This window comes from Lepidochelys olivacea, assembly GCF_965140295.1.
Source record: "Lepidochelys olivacea isolate rLepOli2 genome assembly, chromosome: 10".
NCBI classification, from domain to species: Eukaryota; Metazoa; Chordata; order Testudines; family Cheloniidae; genus Lepidochelys; species Lepidochelys olivacea.
The window spans coordinates 17,896,617-17,911,946 of NC_140420.1; the positions used below are offsets into that span (position 1 = coordinate 17,896,617).

The 15,330-nt window shown below is 39.8% G+C and overlaps 1 protein-coding gene across 1 annotated transcript in view; it reads right to left on the bottom strand.

Annotated features, from left to right (window-relative positions):
- Positions 1–15,330, bottom strand: part of VPS35L (VPS35 endosomal protein sorting factor like) — a 120,027-nt gene that overhangs the window by 57,812 nt on the left and 46,885 nt on the right. Inside the window, exons 17-24 of the mRNA XM_084641114.1 lie at positions 10,375–10,491; positions 9,882–9,935; positions 9,398–9,478; positions 8,925–8,987; positions 7,454–7,539; positions 4,443–4,523; positions 1,570–1,633; positions 371–469 (exon numbers count right to left, since the gene is read on the bottom strand). Of these exons, the coding sequence (XP_084497240.1) occupies positions 371–469; positions 1,570–1,633; positions 4,443–4,523; positions 7,454–7,539; positions 8,925–8,987; positions 9,398–9,478; positions 9,882–9,935; positions 10,375–10,491 (645 nt within the window). The remainder of the gene's footprint in view (positions 1–370; positions 470–1,569; positions 1,634–4,442; positions 4,524–7,453; positions 7,540–8,924; positions 8,988–9,397; positions 9,479–9,881; positions 9,936–10,374; positions 10,492–15,330) is intronic.

The window sequence follows — 15,330 nt, forward strand, 5'->3', positions numbered from 1 at the left end:
TGGAAGTTTGTTCCAGAGACAGACTCTCTCCTGGAGAGCACTCACATGCTTCCTCCTGTGACTATCAGCCCTCAATTTCTGAATATATAGGAAGACCTTGTAGTATTGTTTGTTCCATAAGCTAATGAATGTAATGAAACAGCTAATTTGCATCATTAAATGGTACTGAGTATGGGGGTAAAGTACACAATTGAAGAAAAATTTAGTGAGAAAAGAAAGGCAAAAACAAAGTCTACTCCTGAACACCTAGCGAAATAAACCTTAACACAGTAAATATAAGGAATGGCAATCTGGGGGGTGGGGGAAGGGGGAGGGAGGGGGAGGAACCCACTGATTAAGACAACAACATCTGCAGTAAAATTTTGCTTACATGAACCAGCTGGACAAGAACAGGCTCCAGATTGCAAAACATTGACCTAGCTTCAACATAAAAACTCAGCTGCTGCTCAAAGTCCCGGCCAAACGATACCTGGGATTAGGAAGATACAAAAACCACACTTATGACATGTCCGCAGCACACAGCTATTTGATCTTTCTATAATGTGTGTTGAATTAAGGTGCTCTCTCTCTCTCTTTTTTGTTTGTTCCAAAAGGGTTGGAATGAAGATCCTCAACTGCAATTAAGTTCAATAATTTCAAAGTAACTTGCTCACAGCTATATTAGGGATAGAAGAGATTCTCCTTCAACTATTCACCTTCCATAATTTAGCTTCTAGGGAAATCTGCAAGTGTTTTTATTATTATTATTAAAACAATATATAGTTTCTGATTTATGGTGTGAATATTTCTCAAGCATACAACACTTATCAGCTTCCAGACTTCTGGAAAGGGATCTGATATCTCACAGAATTCCTAAAGTGAGGTTTATAGGAAGTGGGGGTTTGGTATGGTTTGCATTTTAACAAAACAAAAACACAAAACAAAACAAAGCAGCTTAACAGAAAACCCACATAATCACTCTACAAACAGATTAATGAATCAACCTTTTTACTGACACTAGTTTATTATGCAGCCAATAAAAACTGTCTTTTGAAGAGTGGGCATTTGGGGGTTTTTTAAGTTATTTTTAAAGTCTGTCTCAATTTTCGAATACTGGAGGGCTCAAAAAACTGATTTTTTAAAAAACGTTTTTTGTTTTTAATTTTGTGTTGATCCCTCTCAGGTGTGGATGGTGGAATTACACCTGCTAATGTTACTTTTCACTTGCTAGTGACTTGTGAACTTTCAGACTGTCACGACACACAAGACATTCATTAAATATTCAACTTTAAAACACGTATAGGTTTTACAGGATATTTAAAGACATTTAACAGAAGATTTTGATGCATGCTGTGATACACTTTAAACTAGGCCTGTGATACCAAGTAAGGATCAACAGTTGTATGACATTTCTTCAAAACATCTGCATATTTCCTTCACTAAATATACTGGGTGGGATTTTTAACATATCCTGAGCAAGTTGGATGCTCAAGTCCCTTTGAATTTCAGTGGTATTTAGGTGCCTACTTCCCACTCGGTAACTCTGCCACAAAAAGTTTTCCCAGGCAATCATGAATACTAAGTACTCACCATTTTTATAAATCCATTTATCAAAGATGCTAACATTCTCTTTTCATCTTCAAGTGTTAGTGCACTACAACAGTAAGTTTATATAGTCAATATAATATAAGCCATCTTAAAAAAAAAACAAAGAAGTTTCAACTATATACGTATTTTACAAATTCTTTAAAAAAAATTATGCTCACAGTATCTAATTCACTCATTTTAAGGACACATTAATCTAATACTCATTTTATACTCATAATTTTTAAACTAACTTAAAATCACACTGTATTTATGATTGTCAGCCATTTTTAATAATACTCTTAAAGGGTTATTACCAGGACAAGTTTGGCCTAATATGTAAATTCTGTAAAATAAGATTTTATTAAATGTAGAGACCAACAGAAACGTTTCTATGAAATACTCTGAATCCCAGTGAAAAAAAATATAGCTTTTATCCAGACTAATATTCTCATAACAACAATTCAGTGGGTGCAGCACTGAACTACAGCATGAAAACATGAATGAGAAATTGACTATAAACTAATTATAAACAAGTTAGATTAGCTCATCTAGCTCTCATATTCCTACTTGAGAGAAATACAAACAATTTAAATAAAACCTTAAATGTGACATTTAATGTTCTTTCAGTTTTAATTCTCTAAGGTGTTATTTATAAGACGGTTTTTGTTTTAAACTACGATTACTCAACTGTGTCCTTTTAACTCTGTTACCATTACCACTGTGTCTCATTATAGTGTTCTCTAGAAGTTTTGCTGTCACAAATGGTACTAAAATGATACATTTACTTCCAACATTACCACAAATATATCTGATCTTTCAGAAGGCATAACCCAAATTCAGTATGAGACAAATTTACATCACATGGACATCCAATAAGCTAGATCTGTTTGGATGAAAATGGATAAATAGAATTTAAATTACAATTAAGTAATCCCATTTAATCCTTTTACTATTACGTACTTGTCTCCAGCTTTGACCTCCTGTGTATCATTTTACCATTTTCCTAGAGCAGACACCAGATGGAAATAGTTTTATCCAGTAGAGAAGGAAGGAAAACCTCAGCATGATTCGCTCATTAGTACATTACCAGTCAAAAGAAAGAACTGAGGGTGAGCTGTTGTTACCAGTCAACAGCTGTTCAAGTGGCCTAAGATCTAGACTGTGGGTTGAAACTTTGCTGAATCAAAGTTTGTAAAAAGTGGAAAGAGGTAGTTTTAAACTTATTAGAATGCTATGTAAAATGGCCATTGTAAGAGCTGACAGAACAGAATCAAAAGAATGATGTAAATTAATTTTGCCTGAAATAAAAGTATTGCTAATCAGGGGTTTACCAAGGTTCCCAGTGAAGGCTCAGAGCTGTTTTGGCAACAAGATGTGAAGAAGCGTCGACTATAGGCCACTGGCAACTGTTTTGATTCTTTAATAATTAATTTTATTTTTAATAAATATTACTGTTTAAAGGTTGAAAAGGCATTAAAGTACGTATGTAAGCCAAAAAGACCACATAACCTAGAATAAAGCATTTGGACTTGTCTTCATTTGAATTACATGCCAAAGCTGATTTCCTCTATTGCTAGTGTGTCTTGCATTCACTGACACTCTATGATCTGAGGAAACTTACAATAATATACTATAAACATTGAAAGTGTTGTAAATTACGTTTACAATATTGGCACTAAATTATAAATGGCTCTTGATTAGGAGCACCACAAAAATGTGCCCTTACAATTCTATTCAACCCACATAGAAAGAAGGAAGGAGAGTTTTGTGATTTACACACAAAAGTAGGCGCTTGGAAATCTTGGTTCTATTCCCAACTCTGCCAAAGATTTTCTGTGTGATTTTGGGTGTCACTTAATCACTGTGTCTCAGTTTCCTCACCCTCAGAATTGGGATAATAATATTTCCCTACCTCACAAAGGGTGTTAAATATTAGTACAGTATCATTTGTATCAGTACAGTTTAATTATTAATCTGTCCAGTGCTTTGAAACACTTGGATGGAAACTGCTACAGTAGTCCAGAGTACTATATCAAAGCAAAGTTGTTGGCACGCATGCAGCTCTTTTCTTCTATTTCTAAAAATAAATTGGCCTCTAATAACTGCTAAAAATTATGGGCCAGGCTCTGACGCATGGTTTATGAGGACTCAGCACAGTTGAAGGGGGTGCATAGAAAAAGGAAGTCTATTCTTAACTGTTCCAACTGCCAACAGCCCCTGAGAGCCATTATGACAGCTGGGGATTACCAGGACATCCCAGTTTTATTTCCTGCACAGCCATAGAGTGTGGGTTTGATGTAGGAGTTTCTCTACCACCCAACAATCCCCCTACTCAAGAGAGATTTTCTTGTTATTTCTGCCAGATTAGGGCTGCTTTGTGCAGGTCAAATAACTAAAAGTGGCTGGAGTGCAACTCAATTTCGGGAGCTGTGTTTTTAATGGCAAAGTATGTATTGAAAACCTCTAAATACTGTATTGTTCACTGTAGTTTCTGGAAGATTCTAGCTGCTTTTTATCCTCACAAAAACTGAAAAGGGCCCAAACTGGCATCCTTTCTTTTAACAGCATCTGCTACTTTGTTTATGCTTTTTATTCTCAAAAAGTATCCTTGCTGCTTCCCTCTACGCTAGAAAAATCTATTAAGTTATTGCCATTTTCCAGTTCGAATGCTGAAACAAAGAATCTAACAAAGCAATTATTAAAGCATAAATAATTTGTATTGTGATTTTACTGCACAGCTTCTATTAGTGCAAAACAGAGGGCCATGCATAAATTTACCGTGAAACATTAACCCCCCCCTAAAAGTAAAACTATACATCAGAACATCCACCATTTACACATATTCTGTATTATAGTACATGTAAATTTCATCTTACTTCACAGAATCATGCATGGTCTTGCACACGTGTAGAAGAGCATTAAGTATGACAGGGTCTTTAGTAGCATCTTGTTGATGTCTAAAAAACATTTTTGGAAAATACTGATAAAAATACTGCAGTTTCTCCAAGACACAAAATAGTGGAAAACTGAAAATTCATTTAATGCTAATTTTGCATAGGCAGCCTTTATATACTCTTATGAGCAGAGAATTGCAATGGTGAAAACATGATCTTTGTCTGTGAAATAACCTCCAAAAAACATCTTGCATTGTACAACATCTCAACGTATTTTTCTTTTTACAAAAATACATAGAGTATATTTATACCTTCACAGTTAATACAGTTAAAAAAAACATGACAGTGGGACTTATATTTCATAACTATCTGGCAGTGTTATTACAAAGTCACAGACACCTTAAGTCTTATGGATGGTGAGAGTGTAGACAGATTGCCCAGGAACGTCCAGCTAAGAACTTGAAAGCAAAACCAGTAAAGAAATCTCAGATAGGAATCTAGTTCCTTGGTTAATGTCAGATAGCACAGAATGGGCAACATGCCCTGTCTAGGCATGCAAGGACTAATTAGACGACCAAGTTTATATCCTGAAGTCACATCACCTTGAGGTATTAATCATGCCACAGATAAATACTGAAGCCAAAAAACAGAATTCCTGAGTTACCAGGGGAATGAGAAATGCCACTCTATTTCCTAGATAATATCTCCAATGCCATTTTCAACAGATATTTTGAAAGAAACCATTTGCTCTCCCATACTCTGAGCTCTGAAGAAGGAGGAGAACAAGTGCCTCAACTCTAGCACAGCCAACCAACTGCCAAGGACAAAGAAGTGTAACACTCACTATGCAATAAAATAAGGCCACCTGAAAGAGATAAATGGCAGAGACATCTAACCCTGATGAGCAATGCATGCTCTGTACTGTATTAACTTATAACCACTGTATCTTTTACTGTAACAGAGCATTCAGAACAGCCCCTGTGAACAGACCAAACCCCACTGTATCCTCAACACAGCAAAACCACCATGATTCAATTGCATCTCCTTCCTGAGGCATGGCTTCACTGGACAACTCAAAAACACTGAAGCATAAACTTCAGCCTAAGCTTCCTCTCCAGAGCCCCCCTCTCCCTCATTTCCTAATGGCCCAAAGAGACACTCCCATTCCCTCTATATGCTGGGAGGAGCCAACTAGAACCACCTGCCAATCTGTTTAGCAGTAATTACTCTAGATATTAATACAGAGATTAAGCACCTGGGCTTAGAGTGATACAGCTGAAGAGCCCTGCATTCCAGTACAGGATCTTATACTCTACTAGTGCCTAACTAGGAAATATTAGTAGGGCAATTAATTGTTCATTCTATTTGTACTGAATATGGTTTTTTCTGCTGTACAAATGCCTAGTGATAAACTATACATTAATTTATTATATACTATTTAAGTGTTCTTTGCCTATGTAGTATTAAAAGCTCTCCACTTAATATATTGCCTAACAAAAGGGCATTACCAAAAGCATGCTCTACATATATCAGGAGCAGGTCCATCTCACTGTAAGTGGAATAGAGCAGGCAATATTTATCACCCCAGAGCTCTGTTTTAAGTGGAAGTAAGCCTGGAAACTTCATTAATAAGTGTTCCATTCGCTTCAAGTGGCACCACTGGTAACGAGGGCAGCACACAGGAACACTTAGAAGTGGATGGAAGGGGTCAGTGACAGGCAATCTCTGTCCATATGGTAAGTACCATATCTAAAAGACAAAAGAATTTGGCGTTCTGTATTTACAACAATATTTCTAATGACTTCAAATAAAGTTTTCTGGGTTTTGGTTTGGTTTTTAAATGTATCCAAGCTGCATTTTTGTCATGGTCAAACACCATTTGCAGGCTTCTGCCAACTACAAGGGACTACATTTTTGAAAAATTTAGAACTAGTAACAAAAGCCTCCAAACCTGGCACCATCAACTGCACAATCTGTTATATACAGTCCCCTTGGGATATACAATTGACATAATGCAGTACAAACACATTAGGCAGAATCTGAATGGCTATCAATGTTTCTCAACTATGCAATCAAGAAATCATAACAGTCTGCTCTTTTTAACAGACCAGTGGAAGCTGCTCTAGCCAGCCACTAACTATTTATTTTTTCATGCCTGAATTATCAACACTTAATACTTCTGATTGGAAGAAATCTAATTGAAATTCAGATATCACTTTTAAATTATGTACTACTGCTCTCCAATTTGATAATTTAAAAGAAAAAGCTAAGAAAAGAAAGTAATATTTAAAAAAAATATATTTTGTTTTAATGAAAATGACTATTCTGGACTTGGAAAGGTTTGAACATGAAATCTCATCTTCTGATACTGTTTTCCATTCAGGAAGCATTCATTTTACTGTAACAAACATGTCTATTTGTTCCCTTCCTCATTCATATGCCAAGATCATTATTGATGTCAGTCAAGGCTAGGAATACATGGCATTTATCATGTAAACCAAGTCAAGTAATGGAAATTGAAGCAAGCACAAAGAACAATTAATCAGTGGTGGAATCTGTAACAACAAATCTAACTGTTTATTATGGGGAAAGTCAAGTTATATTTCTGAGATAAGGTGGGTGAGGTAATATCTTTCTTGGACCAACTTCTGTTTATGAGAGAGACGAGCTCTTACACAAAGCTCTTCTTCAGATCTTGTCTCTCTAATATCCTAAGATCAACATGGCTACAACACTGCATGCAATTTATATTTCTAACAGACACAGAGTTGACAAGACTATTCACTGATTTTCACTGAAAAACAATTAATAAGCAACTGATGAATAAAGAAGACTAATAAAAAATTGTATATTTATATTTTCTTCTTGGCACCTGGAATATCTTATACATGCCGAATGGACTACAACAAGATTCACTCTATCTCCCCTAGCAACTTTTCAATAGATTGCCCAGATCCTCTAGTGTGCCCTTAATCAGAATATTTTCTACTTACTTAATAAAAGCTTCCATAATGCACTTGCAAACCTCCACTCGCACACTTTCTTTCTGGAACATATCCAGGAATGGTAAGAATTTCTCCTAAAAATACAAATTAAAAAAAAAACAAACAAAAAAACAGGTATATTAAGGTATTTTATACACAAAAGCTTTTGATCTCTGTGCTGAAGATGAAAATCTGCTTAAAGAACCAATAAGTATAAATATTTTAGAAATATTTAAAATAATCTCAGCTATGAGTGTATGAGTATAATAGACCAGTTTTTACCTCTTTTGAAGAAAGTTATTTTTCCTGGAGGATCAGTGATTAGGTACTGAGAGATTATAGCACGGTGGTATGAATGGAGAAATCCTATTGGCTGACAAAAGAGCTAGTTTATTGGCTCGGAGTATCCAGTATAAACATGCAACAGGTCAGAGCTCATTTAGACAAGTATCACCAAAAAATAAGGAAAACATGTTATAAAAGCAATAATATGCTTGAAGCAGCACAGATACAGAAGTGATGATCACTGGGAAGTCTGAGGACTCCAGGAACAAGTCATAGGGTATTACAGTCCCCAAAAAATCTGTCAAATTCCTGCCACCATTTTGGATTTTTCCAGGGCTACTTTTGAAGCTGTAGACCGTTCGGATGTCATTTAAAGATGCTGACTTTGAGAATCTAGAGAATTAGTTTTCTGTACCATCCCCAAAATATGTGTAAGGTAAAATTTTCTAAGTGCCCAAGTGACTTAGGGACTTAAACCCTATTGACTTTCAGTGAGCATTAGGTGCCCAAGTGGCTTGAAAAAAAAAATGGGATTTTGGCTCCTAAATCACTTAGGCATATTGGAAAAGTTTCCTCTGAATCAAATTTCAGTTGTTTAATCAGACTTTGTAACGCAAACGCACCCGTTGGCCTCCCTAAACTTTCCTTTGCACCTCAAAGGAGTGGGTGGGTGAGATTCTGTGGCCTGCGTTGTACAGGCCCTTAATCAGAACTAGATGATCATAGTGGTCCCTTCTGACCTTGGTATCTATGAATCTATGAATCAGTACCAGAACAGTTGACACTGAATTCTTTGCTATGACACATTATATGTATACATTATACTGAAACATTCATTATGTAGTTATCAGCACAGCACACAAATAGGCTGTATTAGTTCATCTGAGCTCCCTTTGCTGGCTGGCTGTTACTGCTGCTGCATTAAAACAAAGATATATTAGAGATTTAAGTAGTATTAGAGAATTCTATAACCTAAGAAGAAAACAGTGTGATAGGCTGGAATGTAAATAATGGATTTTTTAAGAAGTTAACAAAAGAAAACTTCCCCTGGTGTTTTAACAGTTTTATACTTGACAAAAAGTGCTTCTCACCATGTGAGCTTTCAGATGACTTAGATAAGTAAATTAGGTTAGCTTTCCTTATAAAAAACAGTCTACACTCAAGTTCTAGAAAACAATGCAAAGATATGACTTACCGCTGAAAAAAGTACAGAAAAGTCATGGAAATAGGTGATAATTTTCTGAATAATTGACTGAAGCTAGGAAAAGAAGAAAAACAACTAAATACATTACAAATTGCATGTTAAAGTACATAATGATGACAACGGTGCAGATCTATCTGCAAATCATCTAATTTATAGGCTATTTTTCTCCTGTTAATGCCTAGAAAACAATTTTTTATATATACACACACACACACATATATATATATATATATATATACACACACACAAATTATTTTGTTGTAAATTATTCTAGATTTAAAAATTGACCTCCATGAATAAAACTGGAACACTATACCATGGCTTCACTTTATTCTAAAGAGCTTCCTGAATTACAAAAGGCCTTTTAAAACACACTGTAAGGTAAGAGACTTTAGAAGTCTCTGTGCATTTTCTTGGAACAAAATTAGTTATTTAAAGAGTTGGTAAATAAAACAGTCTCTTACCTGTGGATAGGCATCTTCAAATGCACGATCTGGAGTCATGTGTTTGATAACATCTGCCAAAACAGTATTGACCTCACGCTTCTATGTAGTGAAAATTAAATGTCACAACTCAGCATAAAAAATGGTGCAGAAATCAAATGACTAAAATACTTTGTTAGTACTAAGTTAAGGTTGAGAATTTATTGCCATTTACAAAAGAATGAAATTTCTACACAGTTGTAGTTGAAACCAGATAATTCTTATTTAAGGTTCAATCAGCCACCTACTGTAACACTGCCTGTTTCCCCAATTATGTTCCAAATACAGGTTAGAAATATATTCATGAATGATCAAAAGGACTCCTTTTGAGCCTCTAATATGTATCTATTCAGCACTCACATTAGGAGATAATCTGGTTTATAGTTTTTCACATTGTAAACTGCTACTTACTGTCTACATATAGTTAAAATTAGAAAAAAAAATCCTTGTAGAAATTCCTACATACCGTAAAGTGTCTGCAGGTATACTCCACCCACACTTCTGCACAGTTAATATAATCCTAGAAAAAATATTATATATATAAAATGGTCAAAAGAATGCATCACCTTCAAAATCCGTATCAAGTTTCAGAGTATATATTTCTCATCCCGCAGTCTGCTTAAGTAATTACTCAGGCACTTGTCTGGCACTTGGATCCAAGCAGGCACAAGGACCTACCTTCATGGTTACAAATTTCAAAACGGGGCCCTGCTGTACCCAAACCGAGTACAAAAGGGTGGGTTCATATGAAACATGTGCCTGGTATTTTATTGACAAGGCAATTATTGAGCGTCTAGGAATGACGAACTAGGCAATGCTATGCTCAATGTGTATTAAAAGCTCATATGTAATTGTGGTATTTTTTTAAAAATAATTTTGAACAATTGGCTACCACTGTATCTGAAATAGGCAAGTCAGTTCCAACTTACCCCAGAACTCATCTCCTGTCAATTACCCACCTGTGGGTTTTTCAATTTTGTGATAACCTTCCAGGCTTCATTTAATATCTGAAGGCGATCACATTCAGGAGGATCAGCCATGGCCAAGTTTAACCCCAAAGAGCGAAAGAGAAGATGCTGAGGAAAGATCAGACCATCCTATCAGTTAGAGATTCTCTATGAAACAGATCATACTTCAAAATACTACTGGTTACAAAATTATAAAGTTGGGTAAGTCACTCAAAGATCATATACTTTCTAGCCCAAAGACTGAACTGTAATGAACTTTTGTTGGAGAACTATAAGCAGTTACATTTAATTAGCAACTCATCAGAGCATATACATTGAAATGATATATAGCATTAAGACCATTTGCTTTTGATGGACCAACATGAAAGTACTATATTGTGTTCTGCTGTTTAACATGCATACAAAGGGTATGTCTACACAATGAAATTAGGTCGAATTTATAGAAGTCGGTTTTGTAGAAAGTGTTTTTACAGCCGATTGTGTGTCCCCCCACACAAATGCTCTCAGTGCATGTCGTCGGCAGAGTGTGTCCACAGTACCGAGGCAACCGTCGACTTCTGGAGCATTGCATTGTGGGTAGCTATCCCACAGTTCCTGCAGTCTCCGCCGCCCATTTGAATTCTGGGTAGAAATCCCAGTGCCTGATGGGGCTAAAACATTGTTGTGGGTGGTTCTGGGTACATATCATCAGGACCCCCCCTTCCCTCCCTCCTTCCGTGAAAGCAAGGGCAGACAATCGTTTTGCGCTTTTTTCTTGAGCTATCTGTGCAGACGCCATACCATGGCAAGCATGGAGCCCGCTCCTCTCACCGTCACCGTACGTCTCCTGGGTGCTGGCAGACATGGTACTTTACCGCTACACAGCAGCAGTTTATTGCCTTTTGGCAGCAGACAGTACAGTATGACTGGTAGTCGTCGATGTAGTCCTGGGTGCTCTTTTAACCGACCTCGATGAGGTCAGGGGCACCTGGGCGAACATGGGAGTGACTTAGCCAGGTCATTTCCCTTTTAAGTTTCGTCTCGTGGCAATTGAGTCCTACCGGCAGTGCACTGTCTTTTAATCAGCAGCCTGCAGAAGATGATGGCCAGTAGCCATACTGCACCGTCTTCTGCTGAGCACCCAGGAGAAGACGATGGCTAGCGCTCGTACTAGATGAAGTGGCTCAAAACAAGAAATAGACCAGATTTGTTCTGTATTCATTTTCTCCTCCCTCCCTCCATGAAATCAACAGCCTCCTAAACCCAGTTTTGAGTTCTATCCTTGAGGAGGCCATTCAGTTTCTCGCAAAGCCACCCCCATTGTTGATTTTAATTCCCTATAAGCCAACCCTGTAAGCCATGTCGTCAGTCGCCCCTCCCTCCACCAGGACAAAGGCAGAAAATCGTTCCACGCCCTTTTTTCTGTGCAGACGCCATACCATGGCAAGTATGGAGCCCGCTCAGATCACTTTGGCAAGTAGGAGCACATTAAACACCACACACATTATTCAGCAGTATATGCAGCACAAGAACCTGCCAAAGTGAAACCGGGCGAGTAGGTGACGTCAGCGCGGTGACGAGAGTGATGAGGACATGGACACAGACTTCTCTCAAAGCACGGGCCCTGGCAATGTGGGCATCATAGTGCTAATGGGGCAGGTTCATGTGGTGGAACGCCGATTCTGGGCTCGGGAAACAAGCACAGACTGGTGGGACCGCATAGTGTTGCGGGTCTGGGACGATTCCCAACGGCTGCGAAATTTTCGCATGCGTAAGGGCACTTTCATGGAACTTTGTGACTTGCTTTCCCCTGCCCTGAGGCACAATAATACCAAGATGAGAGCAGCCCTCACAGTTGAGAAGCGAGTGGTAATAGCCCTGTGGAAGCTTGCAATGCCAGACAGCTACCAGTCAGTCTGGAATCAATTTGGAGTGGGCAAATCTACTGTGGGGGCTGCTGTGATGCAAGTAGCCAACGCAATCAAAGATCTGCTGATATCAAGGGTAGTGAGTCTGGGAAATGTGCAGGTCATAGTGGATGGCTTTGCTGCAATGGGATTCCCTAACTGTGATTGGGCCATAGATGGAACCCATATCCCTATCTTGGCACCAGAGCACCAAGTCGGCGAGTACATAAACCGCAAGGGGTACTTTTCAGTGGTGCTGTAAGCACTGGTGGATCACAAGGGACGTTTCACCAACATCAACATGGGATGGCCGGGAAAGGTACATGACGCTCGCATCTTCAGGAACTCTCGTCTGTTTCAAAAGCTGCAGGAAGGGTCTTTATTCCCAGACCAGAAAATAACCGTTGGGGATGTTGAAATGTCTATATGTATCCTTGGGAACCCAGCCTACCCCTTAATGCCATGGCTCATGAAGCCATACACAGGCAGCCTGGACAGTAGTCAGGAGCTGTTCAGCTACAGGCTGAGCAAGTGCAGAATGGTGGTAGAATGTGCATTTGGATGTTTAAAGGTGTACTGGTGCAGTTTACTGACTCGGTTAGACCTCAGCAAAACCAACATTCCCACAGTTATTACTGCTTGCTGTGCGCTCCACAATATCTGTGAGAGTAAGGGACAGATGTTTATGGTGGGGTGGGAGGTTGAGGCAAATCGCCTGGCTGCTGGTTATGCACAGTCAGACACGAGGGCAGTTAGAAGAGCACAGGAGGGCGCAGTGCACATCAGAGAAGCTTTGAAAACCAGTTTCATGACTGGCCAGGCTACGGTGTGAAAGTTCTCTTTGTTTCTCCTTGATGAAACCCCCCACCCCTTGGTTCACTCTACTTCCCGGAAAGCTATCCACCCTCCCCTCCTCCCTTCGATCACTGCTTGCAGAGGCAATAAAGTCATTGTTGCTTCACATTCATGCATTCTTTATTAATTCATCACACAAATAGGGGGATAACTACCAAGGTAGCGCAGAAGAGAGAAGGACACCAGGAGGGGTGGTGGAGGAGGGAAGAACAATGCCACACAGCACTTTAAAAGTTTAAAACTTTAAAACTTATTGAATGCCAGCCTTCTGTTGCTTGGGCAATCCTCTGGGGTGGAGTGGCTGGAGGCCCCCCACCGTGTTCTTGGGTGTCTGGGTGAAGAGGCTATGGAACTTGGGGAGGAGGGCGGTTGGTTACACAGGGGCTGTAGCGGCGGTCTGTGCTCCTGCTGCCTTTCCTGCAGCTCAACCATACACTGGAGCATATTACTTTGATCCTCCAGCAGCCTCAGCATAGAGTCCTGCCTCCTCTCATCACGCTGCCGCCACCTTTCAGTTTCAGCCCTCTCTTCAGCCCGCCACTTACTCTCTTCAGCCCATCACCACTCCTCCCAGTCATTTTGTGCTTTCCTGTACTCTGACGTTGTCTGCCTCCACGCATTCGTCTGTGCTCTGTCAGTGTGGGAGGACAGCATGAGCTCAGAGAACATTTCATCACAAGTGTGTTTTTTTCGCCTTCTGATCTTCGCTAGCCTCTGGGAAGGAGAAGATCCTGTGATCCTTGAAACACATGCAGCTGATGGAGAAAAAAAAGGGACAGTGGTATTTAAAGAGACACATTTTATAGAAGAATGGGTACACTCTTTCACGGTAAACCTTGCTGTTAACATTACATACATAGCATATGTGCTTTCGTTACAAGATCGTATTTTGCCTCCCCCCAGCATGTGGCTAGCCCTTCCCTCCTCCCCGTGGCTAACAGTGAGGAACATTTCTGTTCAGCCACAGGTAAACAGCACAGCAGAAACGGGCACCTCTGAATGTCCCCTTAAGAAAAGCACCCTATTTCAACCAGGTGACCATGAATGATATCACTCTCCTGAGGATAACACAGAGAGATAAAGAACGGATGTTGTGTGAACAACAGCAAACATACACTGCAATGCTTTGTTCTACAATGATTCCCGAGTACGTGCTACTGGCCTGGAGTGGTAAAGTGTCCTACCATGGTGGATGGAATAAGGTTGCCCTCCCCAGAAACCTTTTGCAAAGGCTTTGGGAGTACATCCAGGAGAGCCGTGAATGCCAGGGCAAATTAATCATTAAACACGCTTGCTTTTAAACCATGTATACTATTTAAAAAGATACACTCACCAGAGGTCCCTTCTCCACCTGGCGGATCTGGGAGGCAGCCTTGGGTGGGTTCAGGGGGTACTGGTTCCAGGTCCAGGGTGAGAAACAGTTCTTGGCTGTCAGGAAAACCGGTTTCTCCGCTTGCTTACTGTGAGCTATTTACAACCTCATCATCATCATCTTCCTCGTCCCCAAAACCTGCTTCCGTGTTGCCTCCATCTCCATTGAAGGTGTCAAACAACACGGCTGGAGTACTGGTGGCTGAACCCCCTAAAATGGAATGCAACTCATCATAGAAGCTGCATGTTTGGGGCTCTGGCCCGGAGCGGCCGTTTGCCTCTCTGGTTTTCTGGTAGGCTTGCCTCAGCTCCTTAAGTTTCAGGCGGCACTGCTTCGGGTCCCTGTTATGGCCTCTGTCCTTCATGCCCTGGGAGACTTTGACAAATGTTTTGGCATTTCAAAAACTGGAACGGAGTTCTGATAGCACGGATTCCTCTCCCCATACAGCGATCAGATCCCGTACCTCCCGTTCGGTCCATGCTGGAGCTCTTTTGCGATTCTTGGACTCCATCATGGTCACCTCTGCTGATGAGCTCTGCATGGTCACCTGCAGCTTGCCACGCTGGCCAAACAGGAAATTGAAATTCAAAAGTTCGCGGCCTTTTCCTGTCTACGTGGCCAGTGCATCTGAGTTGAGAGTGCTGTCCAGAGCAGTCACAATGGAGCACTCTGGGATAGCTCATGGAGGCCAATACCGTCTAATTATGTCCACAGTACCCCAAAGTCAACCCAGCAAGGCCAATTTCAGCGCTAATCCCCTTGTCGGGGGTGGAGTAAGGAAATTGATTTTAAGAGCCCTTTAAGTCGAAAAAAAGGGCTTCATCGTGTAAATGG